The sequence below is a fragment of the Myiozetetes cayanensis genome, unplaced genomic scaffold (genome assembly GCF_022539395.1).
Source record: "Myiozetetes cayanensis isolate MyiCay16 unplaced genomic scaffold, myiCay2020 scf436, whole genome shotgun sequence".
NCBI lineage: Eukaryota > Metazoa > Chordata > Aves > Passeriformes > Tyrannidae > Myiozetetes > Myiozetetes cayanensis.
The window spans coordinates 1-18,898 of NW_026087672.1; the positions used below are offsets into that span (position 1 = coordinate 1).

Sequence of the window (18,898 nt, forward strand, 5' to 3'; positions counted from 1 at the left end):
GCTCCATTCCCAACATTCCTGACCCAATTCCCACGATTCCCAACTCAATTCCCAACATTCCCAACCCAATTCCCGCCATTCCCAACCCAATTCCCATCATTCCTGACCCAGTTCCTGACATTCCCAACCTAATTCCCAACCCAATTCCCAACATTCCCAACCCAATTCCCATCATTCCCAACCCAATTCCCTCTATTCCCAACCCAATTCCCGCCATTCCCAACCCAATTCCTGCCATTCCCAACCCAGTTCCCATCATTCCTCACCCAATTCCCACCATTCCCAACCCAATTCCCGACATTCCCAGCCCAATTCCCGCCATTCCCAACCCAATTCCCGACATTCCCAACCCAATTCTCATCATTCCCAACCCAATTCCCGCCATTCCCAACCCAATTCCCGACCCAATTCCCGCCGTTCCCGACTCATTCCCGGTGTTCCCCCAGCCCGGCGTTAGGAGCTGATCCCTGTTGGAGGTGTTGGAGACCCCCATGCCCGTAGGTAGGTGCTGGAATTCGGGAATTCCCACCCCCCCCTTCCCCTCTCCCGGGATTTGGGAAGTGCCATCCCGTGGGAATTGGGAATGCCACCTTCCCCCTGGAATTCTTGGGTGGGATTCCCGCTCCAGGTTCTTCGGGGGGAGGTTGGGAATTGGGGGGAGGTTCCCAATTCCTGATCCCCTGGGGATGGACTTGGGAGGGAGTTCCTCGCTGAGGGATTGGGAAGGGGGTTCCTGGATCAGGGATTTGGGAAGGGGGTTCCCATCCCACGTCCCTCCAACCTGGACTGGTGGAGGAGAGATTCCCATCCCTCCTTCCCAAGGGGTGGATTGGGAAGGGGATTTTCCTTGCTCTTGTTCCTGGATAACAGGTTTGGGAGCGGAATTCCTCAGGGATGGAGTGGGGAGGGAATTCCTGGTGCTTTTGGGATGGAATGGGGAGGGAATTCCTGGTGCCTCTGGGATGGAGTAGGGAGGGAATTCCTGGATGGACCAGGGGGAGGGGGGTTTTTGCCCCCTATTCCAGGACCAGGCAGGGTTTCCCCCCCCTCCCTCCTTCCCTGGGATCCCAGCCCTGATCCAGGTGCCCCTCCCCGCTCCAGGTGCAGCTCCAGGTGCAGCTCCAGGTGCAGCTCCAGGTGCCCCTGCCCGGCTTGGGCTCTGAGATGGCGACCCCGGAGCCCCCCCTGGGCGGGACCCCCCGGCCCGGCCCCTCTCCCGGCCCCGGCCCCTCCCCGGGCTCCATGCTGGGCCCCTCCCCGGCCCCTCCCCGGGCTCCGGACACTCCGGACACTCCGGACACCTCCCGGCACCGGGATACGCCCCGGACCCCATCCACCCCCTGCACAAGGTGAGGCCTCCCGGGAGGAGGGAGCACTGGGAAGGGCTGGGAGGGCACTGGGAAGGGTTGGGAGGGCACTGGGAGGGCACTGGGAAGGGCTGGGATGGCACTGGGAAGGGCTGGGAGGGCACTGGGAAGGGCTGGGAGGGCACTGGGAAGGGCTGGGGTGGCACAGGAAGGGCTGGGATGGCACTGGGAAGCGCTGGGAGGGCACTGGGAAGGCTTGGGATGGCACTGGGAGGGACTGGGAGAGCACTGGGAAGGCACTGGGAAGGGTTGGGAGGGACTGGGAAGGGTTGGGAGGGACTGGGATGGCACTGGGAAGGGTTGGGAGGGACTGGGATGGCACTGGGAAGGGCTGGGATGGCACTGGGAAGGGCTGGGATGGCACTGGGAAGGGCTGGGAGGGCACTGGGAAGGGTTGGGATGGCACTGGAAGGGTTGGGATGGCACTGGGAAGGGTTGGGGTGGCACTGGGATGGCACTGGGAAGGGCTGGGAGGGACTGGGATGGCACTGGGAAGGACTGGGAGGGCACTGGGAGGGGCTGGGAGAGCATTGTGAGGGCACTGGGAAGGGCTGGGAGGGCACTGGGAAGTGCTGGGATGGGGGGGGGGATGTTGGGAGCTGTGGGAAGCTCCCCCCTCCTGAATTCCCGGGATTTTCCCCCTGGCAGCCCCTGGATCCGCTGCACGAGAAGGGCCTGGCCGAGGATCCGCGCTTGGGACCATGAAGGGGATGGGGCTGCGGCCGGGGGGGCACGCGGGGATGGGACCCCCCCCCAGCCCCATGGACCAGCATTCCCAAGGTCGGGAGCGAGGAGGGGGCAGGGCCGGACCCTGGATGGGGGTTTGGGGGGGAATTCATCCATCTGGGATAAATCCCGGGGTTTGGGGGCGGGATTTGATCCTTCCAGGGGATCTCCAGGTCCAAATCCTGGGGTTTGGGGGCGGGATTTGATCCTTCCAGGGGATCTCCAGGTCCAAATCCTGGGGTTTGGGATCAGGATTTGATCCTTCCAGGGGATCTCCAGGTCCAAATCCCGGGGTTTGGGGGCGGGATTTGATCCTTCCAGGGGATCTCCAGGTCCAAATCTTGGGGTTTGGGGATGGGATTTGATCCTTCCAGGGGATCTCCAGGTGCAAATCCCAGGGTTTGGGGTGGGATTTGATCCTTCCAGGGGATCTCCAGGTCCAAATCCCGGGGTTTGGGGGTGGGATTTGATCCTTCCAGGGGCTCTCCAGGTCCAAATCCCGGGGTTTGGGGAGGATGGAATCGCTCCAGGATTAAATCCTGGACTTGGCGGGAGGATTTTGTGGCTCCAGAGGATTCCAGGATTAAAACCTGGATTTGGGGCATGATTTAATCACTCCAGGATTAAACCCTGGATTTGGGGATGATTTAATTGTTCCAGGATTAAAACCTGAATTTGGGGGATGATTTAATTCCTCCAGGATTAAACCCTGGGTTTGGGAAGAGAATCTCATCGTTCCAGGGGATTCCAGGATTAAACCCTGGATTTAGAGGAGTGATTTGATCCCTCCAGGATTAAATCCTGAACCTGGAGAGGGGAGAGTTTCATCATTCCAGGATTAAACCCTGGATTTAGGGGAATGATTTGATCCTTCCAGGATTAAATCCTGGACCTGGGGGATAACTTAGTGCCCCCATGATGAACCCCTGGATCTAGGGGGGCCGATCCCATTCCTCCATCCCTCCCCCCTGGATCTGGGGGGCCGATCCCATCCCTCCATCCCTCACCCCTGGATCTGGGGGCTGATCCCATCCCTCCATCTCTCACCCCTGGATTTGGGGGGCTGATCCCACCCCTCACCCTGGATCTGGGGGGCTGATCCCACCCCTCCCCCCTGGATCTGGGGGGGCCGATCCCATCCCCCCACCCCTGGACCTGGGGGGCCGATCCCATCCCCCCACCCCTGGATCTGGGGGGCTGATCCCATCCCCTCCACTGACCCCTGGATCTGGGGGGCTGATCCCATCCCCCCACCCCCCCCTGCACCTGGGGGTGTGAGATCTCCCCATCCCCTCCAGCCCCTCCATGTCCCCTCTCCCCGCAGGGTACCCGTCCCCGCTGGGCGGTTCCGAGCACGCCTCCAGCCCGGTGCCGTCCAACGGCCCTCGAGGGCTCGGGGCGGCTCGGGGGTCCCTGGAGGGCGGCGGGGCGGGGGCCGGGGCGGAGGCGCCGTCGCTGGGCCCGGGGGCCGGGGCCGTCTCCGTTCAACGCGCGCAGCTGCACCAGCTGCGGCGCAGATCATGGCCTACAAGCTGCTGGCGCGGGGCAGCCCCTGCCCGAGCACCTCCAGGTGGCCGTGCAGGGCAAGCGGCCCCTGCCCGGGATGCAGCCCCAGATCCCCAGCGCGCTGCCCCGCCCCGCCCGCCGGGCAGCGCCGACGCCGCAGCCGCCGGAGCCGCCGAGCGCGGCACCGCCACCGGGTACTCCAGGCCCCACGGTGAGGGGGCACGGAGGTGGGGGAGAATCTGGGGGAAAATGGGGAGATCTGGGGGGAAAATGGGGTGGGGAGAACCTGGGGCGAACGTGGGGAATCTGGGGGGAAAATGGGGTGGGGAGAATCTGGGGGACATGGGGAATTGGGGAAATGGGTGGGGAGAACTGGGGCAACATGGGGATGGGGAGGAAAATGGGGTGGGGAGAACTGGGGAGGTGGGAACTGGGGAAATGGGGTGGGGAGAACTGGGGGTGGGAAGCCGGGGGAAATGGGGTGGGAGAACCTGGGGGAGAGTGGGGTGGGGAGGACTGGGGGAGGACTGGGGAAAGTGGGGAACTGGGGAGAAATGGGGTGGGGAGAACTGGGAGGTGGGAATCGGGGAAAATGGGGTGGGGAGAACCTGGGGAGGTGGAATGGGGAGATGGGGGAGATCTGGGGAAGTGGGGGAATTGGGGAAATGGGGTGGGGAGAACCTGGGAACATGGGCGGGGGAAAGGGTGGGGAGAACCTGGGGCACATGGGGAATCGGGGGGAAATGGGTGGGGAGAACCTGGGGGAAATGGGATGGGGGATCTGGGGGGAATGGGTGGGAGAGAACCTGGGGAACATGGGGAATGGGAAATGGGGTGGGGAGAACCTGGGGAAAGAATGGGGTGGGGGAGAACTGGGGAAATGGGGATGGGGGAGAATGTGGGGGAGCCGGGGAATGTGGGGAATCTGGGGGAAAATGGGGTGAGGGGAGATCTGGGGGAGGTGGGGATGGGGGATCTGAGGGGATGGTGGGGTGGGAGGAACTGGGGGACATGGGAATAGGGGATCTGGGGGGAAAATGGGGTGGAGGAGAACCTGGGGGCAATGGGAATGGGGGATCCAGAGGGACTTGGGGGCAATTTGGATGGGGGCAAATTGGGATGGGGGATCCAAGGAGAGCTCTTCCCGTTCCATCCCGGAATATCCCCGGGAAGGGCCTCCAGAAGCTCATCCCGTTCCCTGCCGGGTGACCTCCTCCTCCTCCTCCATCCCCACCGGGAATCTCCCCTGGGAATTGGCCTTCTCACGGGATTTTCCTCTTCTGTTTTTGTTTCCCTGCTCTCTGGGAATTCCCAGGGATGGGAGGGCCCAACATGCCCCCGCCCGGACCCTCAGGAGTTCCCCCCGGAATGCCGGGACAGCCCCCCGGGGGCCCCCCCAAGCCCTGGCCCGAAGGTGAGACCCAAAATCCTGGGAATTCAGCCCAGATCCGCCAGCAAGGGCTGAGCTTGGGGGGGTGGGACCAAAGGGAATTCCAGGGTTCCAGCCAAAGGATTGGAGTTTTTTTGGGAATTGGGGTTGAGTTCCAGCCAAATAACTGGAGGATTTTTTTTGGGGGGGGGGAATTTCCAATCAAATAGTTGGAGTTTTGGGGAAAGGGGGATAAACATAAACGTCCAGCCAAATAACTGGAGTTTTCCAGGGATTTGGGGGTTGATTTCCAACCGAGTAACTGGAGTTTTGGGGCTTAATTTCCAACCAAGCAAGTGGTGTTTTTTAGGGATTTGGAGTTAATTTCAAACCAAATAACTGCTGTTTTTAGGGAACTGGGGGGTAAATTCCAGTCAAACAACTGGTGGTTCTTAGGGATCTGGGGGATAAATTTCCAACCAAACAACTGGAGTTTTTTAGGGAGAATTTGGGGTTAATTTCCAACTGGATAACTGCTGATTTTCAGGGGTTTGGGTTTTAATTTCCAGCCATATAACTGCTGATTTTTGGGGACGTGGGGTTAAATTCCAGCTGGGTAACTGATGATTTTCAGGGATTTGGGGTTTAATTTCTAACCATATAACTGCTGATTTTTGAGCACGTGGGGTTAATTTCCAACTGGATAACTGCTGATTTTCAGGAATTTGGGTTTTAATTTCCAGCCAGATAACTGCTGTTTTTTAGGCACGTGGGGTTAATTGCCAGCTAGATAACTGACGATTTTCAGGGATTTGGGGTTAATTGCCAGCTAGATAACTGACGATTTTCAGGGATTTGGGGTTTAATTTCCAGCCAGATAACTGCTGATTTTTGGGCACGTGGGGTTAATTTCCAGCTGGATAACTGACGATTTTCAGGGATTTGGGGTTAATTTCCAGCTGGATAACTGCTGATTTTTAGAGATTTGGGGTTTAATTTCCAGCTGGATAACTGCTGATTTTTAGAGATTTGGGGTTTAATTTCCAGCTGGATAACTGCTGATTTTTAGAGATTTGGGTTTAATTTCCAACCAGATAACTGCTGATTTTTGGGCACGTGGGGCTGATTTCCAGCCAGATAACTGCTGTTTTTTAGAGATTTGGGGTTTAATTTCCAGCCATATAATTGCTGATTTTCGGGGATTTGGTGTTTAATTTCCAGCCAGATAACTGCTGGTTTTTGGGTACGTGGGGTCAATTTCCGACCAAATAACTACTGTTTTTTAGGGAATCAGGGCTTTTTGGGGGCTCTGGGGGTAAATCCCACCCCCATAACCGCGCTCAGGGGGGAGCGTGGGGAGCCGTCCCCCCTCACTCCCCTCTCCCGTCCCCCCAGGGCCGCTGTCGGGGGCGGCGCCGGGCGGGGCCCCCCAGAAGCTGCTGCCGCCCCCCGCTGGGCCCGCCCCCGCCCCGCGGTGCGCCGCGGCGTCCTAGGACCCCCGCCCTCCCGGGGCAGCAGCGCAGCCCGCCTGCCCCATAGGCAGAACAGGATCACCCCATCCAGAAACCGCGCGCGCCTCGACCCGTGGAGATCCTGCAGGAGAGGGAGCTACAGGTGGGGACACGGGGGATATGGGGAATACAGGAATACAGGGGGGACATGTGGGATTACAGGAACACGGTGGGGACATGGGGGACACAGAGATTCCAGAGAATACAGGAGTACAGGGAATACAGGGGGCGACAGGTGGGGACAGGGGGACACGTGGGATATGGGGGATTCCAGGAACACAGGAGTACAGGTGGGGACAGCGGGGGAACAGGGATACGGGGTCAGGGAATACAGGAATACAGGGGGGACACGGGATTCCAGAACACAGGGGGGACACGGGATACGGGGCACAGGGATTACAGGAGAATACAGGGAGCAGGTGACAGGGGACAGGGATTCCAGGAATACAGGATACAGGTGGGACACGGGGAACAGGGAATACAGGGGGACACGTGAGATTCCAGGGAATACAGGGCACAGGATACAGGGATTCCAGAGAATACAGGGACAGGTGGGACAGGACACAGGGAACACCAGGATTCCGGAATACAGGGGGGACACGGGGAATACCAGAGGATACAGGGGACATGGGGATTCCCGAACACAGGGGGACACAGGAAATACAGGGAGGACAGGTGGGGCACGGGGAGCTGGGAGGACAGGGGGACACGGGATATGGGGGGACAGGGGATTCCAGGAATACAGGGAGTGCAGGTGGGGCACGGGGATCAGGGAATACAGGGAGGACAAGTGGGACAAGGGAATACAGGAATACAGGAGCACAGGGGGACATGGGATTCCAGGGAATGCAGGTGGGGCACAAGGGGCCGGGGATACAGGTGACATGGGGGAGTTGGGAATGCAGGAGGCTACAGAGGGACATGGGATTCCAGGGGGTACAGGTGGGACAGGGGCATCAGAGAACACAGGGAGAACAGGGGGACACGGGGAACTGGGAATACAGGGAGCACAGGGCACATAGGGGATTCCAGGGAGGACAGGTGGGACGCAGGACGCGAGGATTCCAGGAGCACGGGTGGGACAGGGTCCGGACTCAGGACAGGTGGACATAGAGGATGGACAAGGATTCCAGGAGCACGGTGGGGACAGGGTTCAGGGGACTCCAGGAGCACAGGTGGGACCGAGGATGTGAGACCCAGGAGTACCGGGTGGGGACAGGTCTAGGGATTCCGGTCCTGGGGAGCAGGATTCTGGGATCTTGCCCAGGAGGCGCCCGAACCCAGCCTCCAGGGGTGCCTCATCCCTTTGTCCTGAGATCGGACAGCGGGGTTCCTTTCCTGGGAGTTTCCTCCTGGCCTCCCCTGGCCCCATCCATATCTGTGTCCCCAAAACCCATCCCAGTGTTCCCAGTGCCCTCCTCCTAGCCCCTGCTGGGATCCAGGTGGGAGGAGCCGAACTCATCGCGCAATCCTCCCCACCCCCTCAGGCTCCAGGCCCGCACGCCCACCGCATCCAGGAGCTGGAGAACCTGCCCGGCCCTGGCCGGGGACCTGCGCACCAAAGCCACCATCGCAGCCTGGGCTGGCCCTGCGCCTGGCCAACTCTCCAGCGCCAGGTGGGTGCCGGGAATGGCCGTGGGAATGGCCAGGAAATGGCCGGAATGACATTGGGAATGCCGCAGGGCATGGCTGATCCTGTGTTTTCCAAGGGCTGATCCAGCACGATCCCGTGGCCTTGATCCTGTTCTCCCTGGGGCTGATCTTCACCGATCCCGTGTGGCTGATTCCCTTTTCCTAGGGCTGATCCCACATTCCTAGGGTTGTGGCTGATCCTCTATGTCCCCAGGGCTGATCCTACATGACTCCTGTGGCTGATCCCTTTTCTCCGGGGCTGATCCCATGTGATTCCTGTGGCGATGATCCCGCTTTCCTGGGGCTGATCCCGTGTTTCCAGGGGCTGATCCTACATTCCCTGGGGTCTGATCCCACATCTCCCTGTGCCCGATCCCACATTCCCCGGGCTGATCCACGTAGCATCCCGAGGCCGTGTCTGATCCCATTCCCCCTGTCAGCCCACATTCCCTGGGGCCGATCCCACATTTCCTGGGTCTGATCCCCCGCGTTCCTGAGACGTGTCTGATCCCACATTCCCCACGTCTGATCCCACATTCCCGGTGGCTGATCCCATTTTCCCAAGGCCGTGGCTGGTCCGTTTTCCCTGGGGCTGATCCCACATTCCCCTGTCTGATCCCACATTCCCGCCTGGCTGATCCCACCCACATTCCCCGAGGGCTGATCCCACACGATCGATGTCTGATCCCATTCTCCCCTGTCTGATCCTACATTCCCCAGGGGGCCGATCCCACATTCCCCGGGGAGCCGATCCCCCCGTGATCCCGTGGTCTGACCCCGTCTTCCCGAGACGTGGCTGGTCCCATTCCCCCTGGGGCTGATCCCCGCATCTCTCCGAGGCTGATCCTACGTGTCTCTCTGAGGCAGTGTCACGAGTCCCCACATTCCCGGGGGCTGATGCCGCACGATCCCGGGGCTGATCCTACATTCCCGAGGCTGATCCCCCACGATCCCGGTGGCCGATCCCACATTCCCTGGGGCTGATCCTGTGTCTCACGTGGCCGTTCGATCCCGCTTTCCTGAGGGGCTGATCCCCCACGATCCATGGCTGATCCCCACATTCCCCGGGGGCTGATCCCCACGGTCCCATGGCTGATCCCGTGCCCGAGGGCCGGTGGTCTGATCCCCCACGATTCCCTAAGCTGGTCCCACTTTTCTCCGGGGCTGGATCCCCGTTCTGAGGTCCGTGGCTGACTCCCACATTCCCCCGGGGGCCGATCCCCCACGATCCTCATGGCTGATCCCACATTCCCCTGGGGGCTGATCCCCCACGGTCCCATGGCTGATCCCACATTCCACAGGGGCTGATCCCCACAAGGCCGTGCCTGATCCCACTTTCCTGGGGTCTGATCCCGTTCCCGGCACAGCTGCGGCAGGAGGTGGTGGTGTGCATGCGTGAGGCGCGAGGCGCTGGAGACGGCGCCAGCGCCCAAGGCGTACAAGCGCAGCAGCGGCAGCCGCTGCGCGAGGCTCCGCATCACCCGAGAAGCTGGAGAGCAGCAGAAAGATCGAGCAGGAGCGCAAGCGCCGCCAGAAGCACCAGGTCATGGGGATTACAGGGAATACAGGGGATACAGGGAGTACAGGTGGGGACAGGGGGGACACGGGGGGACACCGGGATTCCAGGGAATACAGGGGGGAACACGGGGATTCCAGGGAATACAGGGAGGACACGGGGAATACAGAGGATACAGGGGGGACATGGGGATTCCCGGGAATACAGGGGGGACACAGGAAATACAGGGAGGACAGGTGGGGCACGGGGAGCTGGGAGGACAGGGGGGACACGGGGATATGGGGGGGACAGGGGGATTCCAGGGAATACAGGGAGTACAGGTGGGGCACGGGGATCAGGGAATACAGGGAGGACAAGGGGGACAAGGGGAATACAGGGAATACAGGGAGTACAGGGGGGACATGGGGATTCCAGGGAATACAGGTGGGGCACAAGGGAGCCGGGGATACAGGTGGGACATGGGGGGAGTTGGGAATGCAGGGAGTACAGAGGGGACATGAGGATTCCAGGGGATACAGGTGGGACAGGGGTATCAGGAAATACAGGGAGAACAGGGGGGACACAGGGGGAACTGGGAATACAGGGAATACAGGGGGACACATGGGGATTCCAGGGAGTACAGGTGGGACATAGAGGGATGCAAGGATTCCAGGGAGTACGGGTGGGGACAGGGTTCAGGGGATTCCAGGGGTGCCCCCATCCCCTTTTCCCCATTCCTGAGATCCAGGGGGACGAGCGGGGGGTTCCTTTTCCTTGGGAGTTTCCTCCTGGCCCTCCCCTGGCCCATCCATATCTGTGTCCCCAAAACCCATCCCAGTGTTCCCAGTGCCCTCCTCCTGCCCCCAGCTGGGATCCAGGGTGGGAGGGGAGCCGAACTCATCCCGAAATCCTCCCCCCCCCCCTCAGGCTCCAGGCCCGCATCGCCCACCGCATCCAGGAGCTGGAGAACCTGCCCGGCTCCCTGGCCGGGGACCTGCGCACCAAAGCCACCATCGAGCTCAAGGCCCTGCGCCTGCTCAACTTCCAGCGCCAGGTGGGTGCCGGGAATGGCTGGGAATGGCTCTGGGAATGGCTCTGGGAATGGCCGGGAATGGTGCTGGGAATGGTGCTGGGAATGGCCAGGAATGGCTCTGGGAATGGCACTGGGAATGGCGTTGGGAATGCCGCGGGGGGCGTGGCTGATCTGTGTTCCCCTGGGGGCTGATCCCACATTCCCTGGGGCCGTGGCTGATCCCACATTCCCCCCGGGTTGGGGCTGATCCCACATTCCCTTGGGGGCTGATCCCACATGATCCGGGGGCTGATCCCCTTTTCCTGGGGGGGCTGATCCCACATTCCCTGGGTTGTGACTGATCCCTCATTCCCCTGGAGGCTGATCCCATTTTCCCAAGGCCGTGGCTGATCCCGTTTCCCTGGGGGCTGATCCCACACAATCTCATGGCTGTTACCATGTTCCCGGGGACTGATCCCACGTTTCCCTGGGGGCTGATCCCGTGTTCCTGAGGCCGTGTCTGATCCCACATTCCCCCCTGTCTGATCCCACATTCCCTGGGGGCCGATCCCACATTCCCCAGGGGCTGATCCCGTGTTCCTGAGGCCGTGTCTGATCCCACATTCCCCCCTGTCTGATCCCACATTCCCTGGGGGCCGATCCCACATTCCCCAGGGGCTGATCCCGTGTTCCTGAGGCCGTGTCTGATCCCACATTCCCCCCTGTCTGATCCCACATTCCCCGGTGGCTGATCCCATTTTCCCAAGGCCGTGGCTGGTCCCGTTTTCCCTGGGGCTGATCCCACATTCCCCCCTGTCTGATCCCACATTCCCTGGGGGCTGATCCCACCCACATTCCCCCGGGGGCTGATCCCACACGATCCCGTGTCTGATCCCACATTCTCCCCTGTCTGATCCCACATTTCCCGGGGGCTGATCCCACATTCCCGGGGGGCTGATCCCACGTGATCCTGTGGCTGATCCCGTTTTCCCGAGGCCGTGGCTGGTCCCATTTTCCCTGGGGCTGATCCTGTTTTCCCGGGGGCTGATCCCGTGTTCCCGAGGCCGTGTCTGATCCCACATTCCCTGGGGCTGATCCCCCACGATCCCATGTCTGATCCCACATTCCCTGGGGGCTGATCCCCCACGATCCCATGGCTGATCCCACATTCCCCGGGGGCTGATCCCCCACGATCCCATGGCTGATCCCACATTCCCTGGGGGCTGATCCCCCACGATCCCATGGCTGATCCCACATTCCCCGGGGGCTGATCCCCCACGATCCCATGGCTGATCCCACATTCCCCGGGGGCCGATCCCCCACGATCCCATGGCTGATCCCACATTCCCTGGGGCTGATCCCCACGTATCCCATGGCTGATCCCACATTCCCGAGGGCCGATCCCCCACGATCCCATGGCTGATCCCACATTCCCTGGGGCTGATCCCCCACGATCCCATGGCTGATCCCACATTCCCTGGGGGCTGATCCCCCACAATCCCGTGTCTGATCCCACTTTCCTGGGGTCTGATCCCGTTCCCCGGCACAGCTGCGGCAGGAGGTGGTGGTGTGCATGCGGCGGGACACGGCGCTGGAGACGGCGCTCAACGCCAAGGCGTACAAGCGCAGCAAGCGGCAGTCGCTGCGCGAGGCCCGCATCACCGAGAAGCTGGAGAAGCAGCAGAAGATCGAGCAGGAGCGCAAGCGCCGCCAGAAGCACCAGGTCTGCCCCGGTTTGGGGGGGATTTTTGGGGTGGAGGGGGCATTTTTGGGGTGGAGAGGGCAGGAGGGGGGATTTTTGGGGCAGAGGGAGGGGTTGGAGGTCGACTCTGGGTTGGGTGGTGGTGGCTGAGGGGGGTGGGTGATGGTGGGGAAGGGTTTGGGGGTGGGTGTTGGGACCACCCAGTGAGCATTGGGACCGTTCAGCGACTCTTGGGATCGCCCAATGGTTTTGGGATCCTCCAACGACCTTGGGACCGCCCAGTAACTACTGGGACGCTCCAATGCATGTTTGGATTCTCCAATGGCTTTGGGGCCACCCAATGGCTGTTGGGACCCTGAAGTGACTGTTGGGACCCTGAAGTGACTGTTGGGACCCTGAAGTGACTGTTGGGATCACCCAATAACAATTGGAACTCTCCAATGACTTTGGGATCCTCCAATACCTGTTGGGACCCTGCAATAACTTTGGGACCACCCAATGACCTGTTGGGACTCTCCCAACAACCACTGGGACCCTCCAGTGACCATTGGGACCCTTCAGTGACCATTGGGGCCACCCAGTGACCATTGGGACCCTCCACTGACCATTGGGGCCACCCAGTGACCATTGGGACCCTTCAGTGACCATTGGGGCCACCCAGTGACCATTGGGACCCTCCACTGACCATTGGGACCCTTCAGTGACCATTGGGACCCTTCAGTGACCATTTGGGCCACCCAGTGACCATTGGGACCCTCCACTGACCATTGGGACCTTCCACTGACCATTGGGACCCTTCACTGACCATTGGGACCACCCACTGACCATTGGGACCACCCAGTGCCTGTTGGGGCCACCCAGTGACCATTGGGACCCTCCACTGACCATTGGGACCACCCAGTGCCTGTTGGGGCCACCCAGTGACCATTGGGACCCCCCAGTGACAGTTGGGACCCTCCAGTGACCATTGGGACCACCCAGTGACCATTGGGACCACCCAGTGCCTGTTGGGGCCACCCAGTGACCATTGGGACCCCCCAGTGACCGCCGATCCCCCCCAGCCCCGGTGCCAACGCCCCTGTCCCGGTGTTTTTTCCCCCCCCCCCCAGGAATACCTCAACAGCATCCTGCAGCACGCCAAGGACTTCAAGGAGTACCACCGGAGCGTGAGCGGGAAGATCCAGAAGCTGACCAAGGCGGTGGCCACGTACCACGCCAACACCGAGCGCGAGCAGAAGAAGGAGAACGAGCGCATCGAGAAGGAGCGGATGCGACGCCTCATGGTCGGGAAACGGGGGGAAAAAGGGGAAAAAGGGGGAAAAAGGGAGGGCCTGGGGGCTCAGGGGCATCGAGGGGGGGTCAGGGGACCCTCCTCTGCTCCGTGGGGTGAGGGGGAGGGCCCACGGGGTGGGATTTGGGGGGGGATTCTTCCTCCTCTGCACGGGGTGGCCGGGATGCGCTCTGGGTGTTCCCAGGGGTGTCCCAGGGGCTCAGGGTGTGTCCCAGGTGTGTCCCAGGTGATCCCAGGGGCTCAGGGTGTTCCCAGGGGTGTCCCAGGGGCTCAGGGTGTGTCCCAGGTGTGTCCCAGTGACCCCAGGGGGTCAGGGTGTACCCCAGGTGTGTCCCAGGGGCTCAATGTGTACCCCAGGTGTGTCCCAGGTGACCCCAGGGTTGTCCCCAGGCTGAGGATGAGGAGGGGGATGTTCAGGGTGTACCCCAGGTGTATCCCAGTGGCTCAGGTGTACCCCAGGTGACCCCAGGGCTGTCCCCAGGCCGAGGATGAGGAGGGGGGTGTTCAGGGTGTATCCCAGGTGACCCCAGGTGTGTCCCAGGGGCTCAGGGTGGATTCCAGGTGGATCCCAGGGCTGTCCCCAGGCCGAGGATGAGGGTGTTCAGGGTGGATTCCAGGTGTATCCCAGGGGCTCAGGTGTACCCCAGGTGTACCCCAGGTGACCCCAGGGCTGTCCCCAGGCCGAGGATGAGGAGGGGGGAGTTCAGGGTGTACCCCAGGTGTATCCCAGGGGTTCAGGGTGTACCCCAGGGGCTCAGGGTGTACCCCAGGTGTATCCCAGGGGCTCAGGTGTATCCCAGGTGTGTCCCAGGTGACCCCAGGGGCTCAGGGTGGATCCCAGGTGACCCCAGGGCTGTCCCCAGGCTGAGGATGAGGAGGGGGGAGTTCAGGGTGTACCCCAGGTGACCCCAGGGCTGTCCCCAGGCCGAGGATGAGGAGGGGGGAGTTCAGGGTGTACCCCAGGTGACCCCAGGGCTGTCCCCAGGCCGAGGATGAGGAGGGGTACCGCAAGCTGATCGACCAGAAGAAGGACAAGCGCCTGGCCTACCTGCTGCAGCAGACGGACGAGTACGTGGCCAACCTGACGGAGCTGGTGAGGCAGCACAAGGCGGCCCAGGTGGCCAAGGAGAAGAAGAAGAAGAAGAAGAAGAAGGTGGGAGGAAGGAGGAAGGAGCAGCCCCGGGAAGGGCGCCGGGAGCGGCTCCCAGAGGGAGCTCCGGGGCTGCCGACCGGGCTGAGCTTCTCTTTCCTTCCTTTTTTGTCTTTTTTTGGCTTTTTTTCCTCTTTCTCTTCCTTTTCCTTCCTCCTCCTCCCGTTCCCGCTCCTCTCCCTGCCCCGCTGTCCCCGCAGAAGGCGGAGAACGCCGAGGGTCAGGCCCCGGCCATCGGCCCCGACGGGGAGGTGAGTGCGGGTTCCTCCCCCCGGGATGGGAATTCCCAATCCCCAATCCCTGCTCCAATCCCAATCCCTACTCCAATTCCCAATCCCCAATCCCTGCTCCAATCCCCAACCTCCAATCCCTGCTCCAACCCCCAATCCCTGCTCCCATTCCCAATCCCTGCTCCAATTCCCAATCCCCAATCCCTGCTCCCATTCCCAACCCCCAATCCCTGCTCCAATTCCCAATCCCTGCTCCCATTCCCAACCCCCAATCCCTACTCCAATTCCCAACCCCCAATCCCTGCCTCCAATCCCAATCCCTGCTCCAATCCCCAACCTCCAATCCCTGCTCCAACCCCCAATCCCTGCTCCCATTCCCAATCCCTGCTCCAATTCCCAATCCCCAATCCCTGCTCCAATCCCAATCCCTGCTCCAATCCCCAATCCCTGCTCCATTCCCAATTCCTGCTCCAATCCCCAACCCCCAATCCCTGCTCCAATCCCCAATCCCTGCTCCAATTCCCAACCCCCAATCCCTGCTTCCATTCCCAATCCCTACTCCAATCCCCAACCTCTGCGATTCCTGGTTCCCAGCCCCCAATCCCTGCAGTTCCCAGTTCCCAATCCCTGCAGTTCCCGGTTTCCAATCCCTGCAATTCCCAGTTCCCAACCCCCAACCCCTGCAATTCCCGGTTCCCAACCCCTGCAATTCCTGGCTCCCAACCTCCAATCCCTGCTCCAATCCCCAATCCCTGCCATTCCCGGTTCCCAATTCCCAATCCCTGCTCCAATTCCCGGCTCCCAACCCCCAACCCCTGCGATTGCCGGTTCCCAATCCCTGCAATTCCCGGCTCCCAACCCCCAATCCCTGTTCCCATTCCCGGTTCCCAATTCCCACCCCCTGCGATGGCTGGTTCCCAATCCCTGCCATTCCCGGTTCCCAACCCCTGCAATTCCTGGTTCCCACCCCCTGCAATTCCCGGTTCCCAACCCCCAACCCCTGCAATTCCCGGTTCCCAATTCCCAACTCCTGCGATTCCCGGCTCCCAACCCCCAATTCCTGCTCCCATTCCCAATTCCCAACCCCTGCGATTCCCGGTTCCCAACCCCCAATCCCTGCTCCAATTCCCGGTTCCCAACCCCTGCAATTCCCGGTTTCCACCCCCTGCGATTCCCGGTGCCGCAGCCGCTGGATGAGACGAGCCAGATGAGCGACCTGCCGGTGAAGGTGATCCACGTGGAGAGCGGGAAGATCCTGACGGGCACGGACGCGCCCAAGGCCGGGCAGCTCGAGGCCTGGCTGGAGATGAACCCGGGGTGGGCAGCGGGACGGGAATGGGGCTGGGAATGTGGGATGGGAATGGGGATGGAGGGCTGGGAGCTCGAGGCCTGGCTGGAGATGAACCCGGGTGGGCAGCGGGATGGGAACGGGGATGGGGGAGTGGGAATGGGGATGGGAATGGGAATGGGGATGGGAATGGGGATTGGGGTACTGGGAATGCGGGACAGGAACGGGATGGGAAATGGGGGTGGGAACGGGGATGGGAATGGGGGTGGAACGGGATGGAACGGGGTCGAATGCGGGACGGGAGGGGGATGGGAACGGGATGGAGGCTGGGAATGGGTATGGGTATGGGAATGGGAATAGGATGGGAACGGGATGGGGACTGGGAATGGGGATGGAATGAGATGGGGATGGGAATGGGGACGGGGATGGGAATGGGCATGGGGATGGGAATATAGGATGGGAATGGGGATAGGGGGCTGGGAATGTGGGATGGGAATGGGATGGGCTGGGAATGGGGATAGGGATGGGAATGGGATGGGAGGTTGGGAATGGGGATGGGGATGGGGATGGGGCTGGGGCTGGGAATGGGGATGGGAATGGGGATAGGGGCTGGGAATGCGGGACGGGAATGGGGATGGGGGCTGGGAATGGGGATGGGCTGGAATGGGGATGTGGGACAGGAATGGGGATGGGGGGCTGGGAATGCTGGAGTTGGAAATGGGGGGCTGGAGATGGGAGTGGGGGGCTGGAGATGGGAGTGGGGGGCTGGGAATGGGAATGGGGGGCTAGGAGGGAATGAGGGGCTGGAAATGGGAACGAGGGTCCTGGGAATGCTGGAGATGGGAAAGGGAATGGGGGCTGGGAATGCCAGAGATGGGAACACTGGTGCTGGAGATGGGGGAATGAGAGACTGGGAGTGGGAATGGGAATGGGAATGAGGGGACTGGGAATGCTGGCCCCAGGAGGGATTGGGAGGCTGGGAGTGCCATCTGGGATTCCTGTGCCCGCAGGTACGAGGTGGCCCCGCGCTCCGACAGCGAGGAGAGCGGCTCCGAGGAGGAGGAGGAGGTGAGGGGGGTCCTGAGGGGGGTCCTGAGGGGGGTCCTGCCCCGCCCCGCTGGGACATTCCCGCTGGGAATGCTTGGGAAGGACAGGAAAGAGCCGAGCTCAGCAACAGCTGGGTGGCACCTCAAAAAAAACGGGATGGAGCGGGGTAAAGGGCGTTAGATGGGAAAATAGAGTGGGGTAAAATGGGATTGAGGTGTGGGATGGAAAGGGTTTGAGCTGTGGGGTAAAATGGGTTTGAACTGTGGGATGAAAAGGGTTTGAACTGTGGGATAAAAGGGTTTGAACTGTGGGGTAAAAAGGGATTGAGCTGTGGGGTAAAAAAGGATTGAAGTGTGGGGTAAAGGGAGATTGAAATGTGAGATAAAAAGGGTTTGAATTGTGGGGTAAAGGGAGATTGAAATGTGAGATAAAAAGAGTTTGAATTGTGGGGTAAAGGGGGATTGAGCTGTGGGATAAAAAGGGTTTGAACTGTGGGGTAAAGGGGGATTGAAGTGTGGGATAAAAAGGGGTTGAACTGTGAGATAAAAAGGGATTGAACTGTGGGGTAAAGGGGGATTGAAGTGTGGGGTAAAAAGGGTTTGTATTGTGGGGTAAAAAGGGTTTGAACTGTGGGGTAAGATGGGATTGAGCTGGGGGATAAAAAGGGTTTGAATTGTGGGGTAAAAGGGGATTGAAGTGTAGGGTAAAACAGAACTGAGCTCTGGGATAAAGTGGGATGAAACATTAGAATGAAACGGGATAAAAGTGGAGTGGAACGAAAGAGCTGGAAAAAGGGCATTAAAAAGTTTGGATGAAGTGGGGGTAGAAATGGGATGAAGCAACGGGATAGAACGGAATCAAAACGTGGGATAAAGTGGGGATAAGAAAATAGGGTAAAATGTGGTAAAAGCGAGTGGAATAACATTAAAAAACTGGGAAGAAAGGTGTGGAAAACGGGGCAAACCGGGATGTGAAGGTGGAACAAAGCAGCAGGACAAAAGGGGCTCCTGGTGCCGAGGGTTTCGGGAACTCCCTCTGGGAGCTCCTGGTTTCCGTCCCCATTCCAAGGGGGGGAATCCGAGGGGTGGGAGGGGCCCCGGGGTGGATTCCCCCCGGCATTCCCGGCATTCCCGGCCCCGTGTGCCGGCATTCCCGGCATTCCCGGCCCGTGTGCCGCAGGAGGAGGAGGAGGAGCAGCCGCAGCCGGCGCAGCCCGCGCTGCCCGTGGTGGAGGAGAAGAAGAAGATCCCGGACCCCGACAGCGACGACGTGTCCGAGGTGGACGCCCGGCACATCATCGAGTGAGCCCTTCCCTCCCTCTCCTGCTTTTCCTGCTCCCCCCATTCCCGGCCCCCTTTCCCTCCCGGCCCGGCTTTTCCCGGCTGTTCCCGAAAACAGCCCTGAAATTCATCGGGAAAACCTCATCAGGGTCATCCCAGCAGGAATTCCCTCACTGGGGTCATCCCAACAGGAATTCTCCCATCTGGGTCATCCCAACAGGAATTCCCCCATCAGGATCATCCCACCAGGAATTCCCTCACTGGGATCATCCCAACAGGAATTGCCCCATCA

General features: G+C 60.8%; 1 protein-coding gene across 1 annotated transcript in view; it reads left to right on the forward strand.

Annotated features, from left to right (window-relative positions):
* The first annotated feature begins 150 nt into the window (after positions 1-150).
* The window catches only part of LOC126648046 (transcription activator BRG1-like), a 39,710-nt gene continuing 20,962 nt past the window's right edge, over positions 151-18,898 (forward strand). The window contains 20 exon segments of the mRNA XM_050330710.1: positions 151-501; positions 1,102-1,252; positions 1,255-1,349; positions 2,016-2,058; positions 2,061-2,147; positions 3,418-3,603; positions 3,606-3,632; positions 3,635-3,789; positions 3,792-3,810; positions 4,915-5,013; positions 6,364-6,520; positions 6,522-6,582; positions 10,541-10,660; positions 12,168-12,341; positions 13,430-13,603; positions 14,597-14,764; positions 14,962-15,012; positions 16,178-16,308; positions 17,290-17,347; positions 18,506-18,627. Of these exon segments, the coding sequence (XP_050186667.1) occupies positions 1,165-1,252; positions 1,255-1,349; positions 2,016-2,058; positions 2,061-2,147; positions 3,418-3,603; positions 3,606-3,632; positions 3,635-3,789; positions 3,792-3,810; positions 4,915-5,013; positions 6,364-6,520; positions 6,522-6,582; positions 10,541-10,660; positions 12,168-12,341; positions 13,430-13,603; positions 14,597-14,764; positions 14,962-15,012; positions 16,178-16,308; positions 17,290-17,347; positions 18,506-18,627 (2,015 nt within the window). The 5' untranslated portion in view covers positions 151-501; positions 1,102-1,164.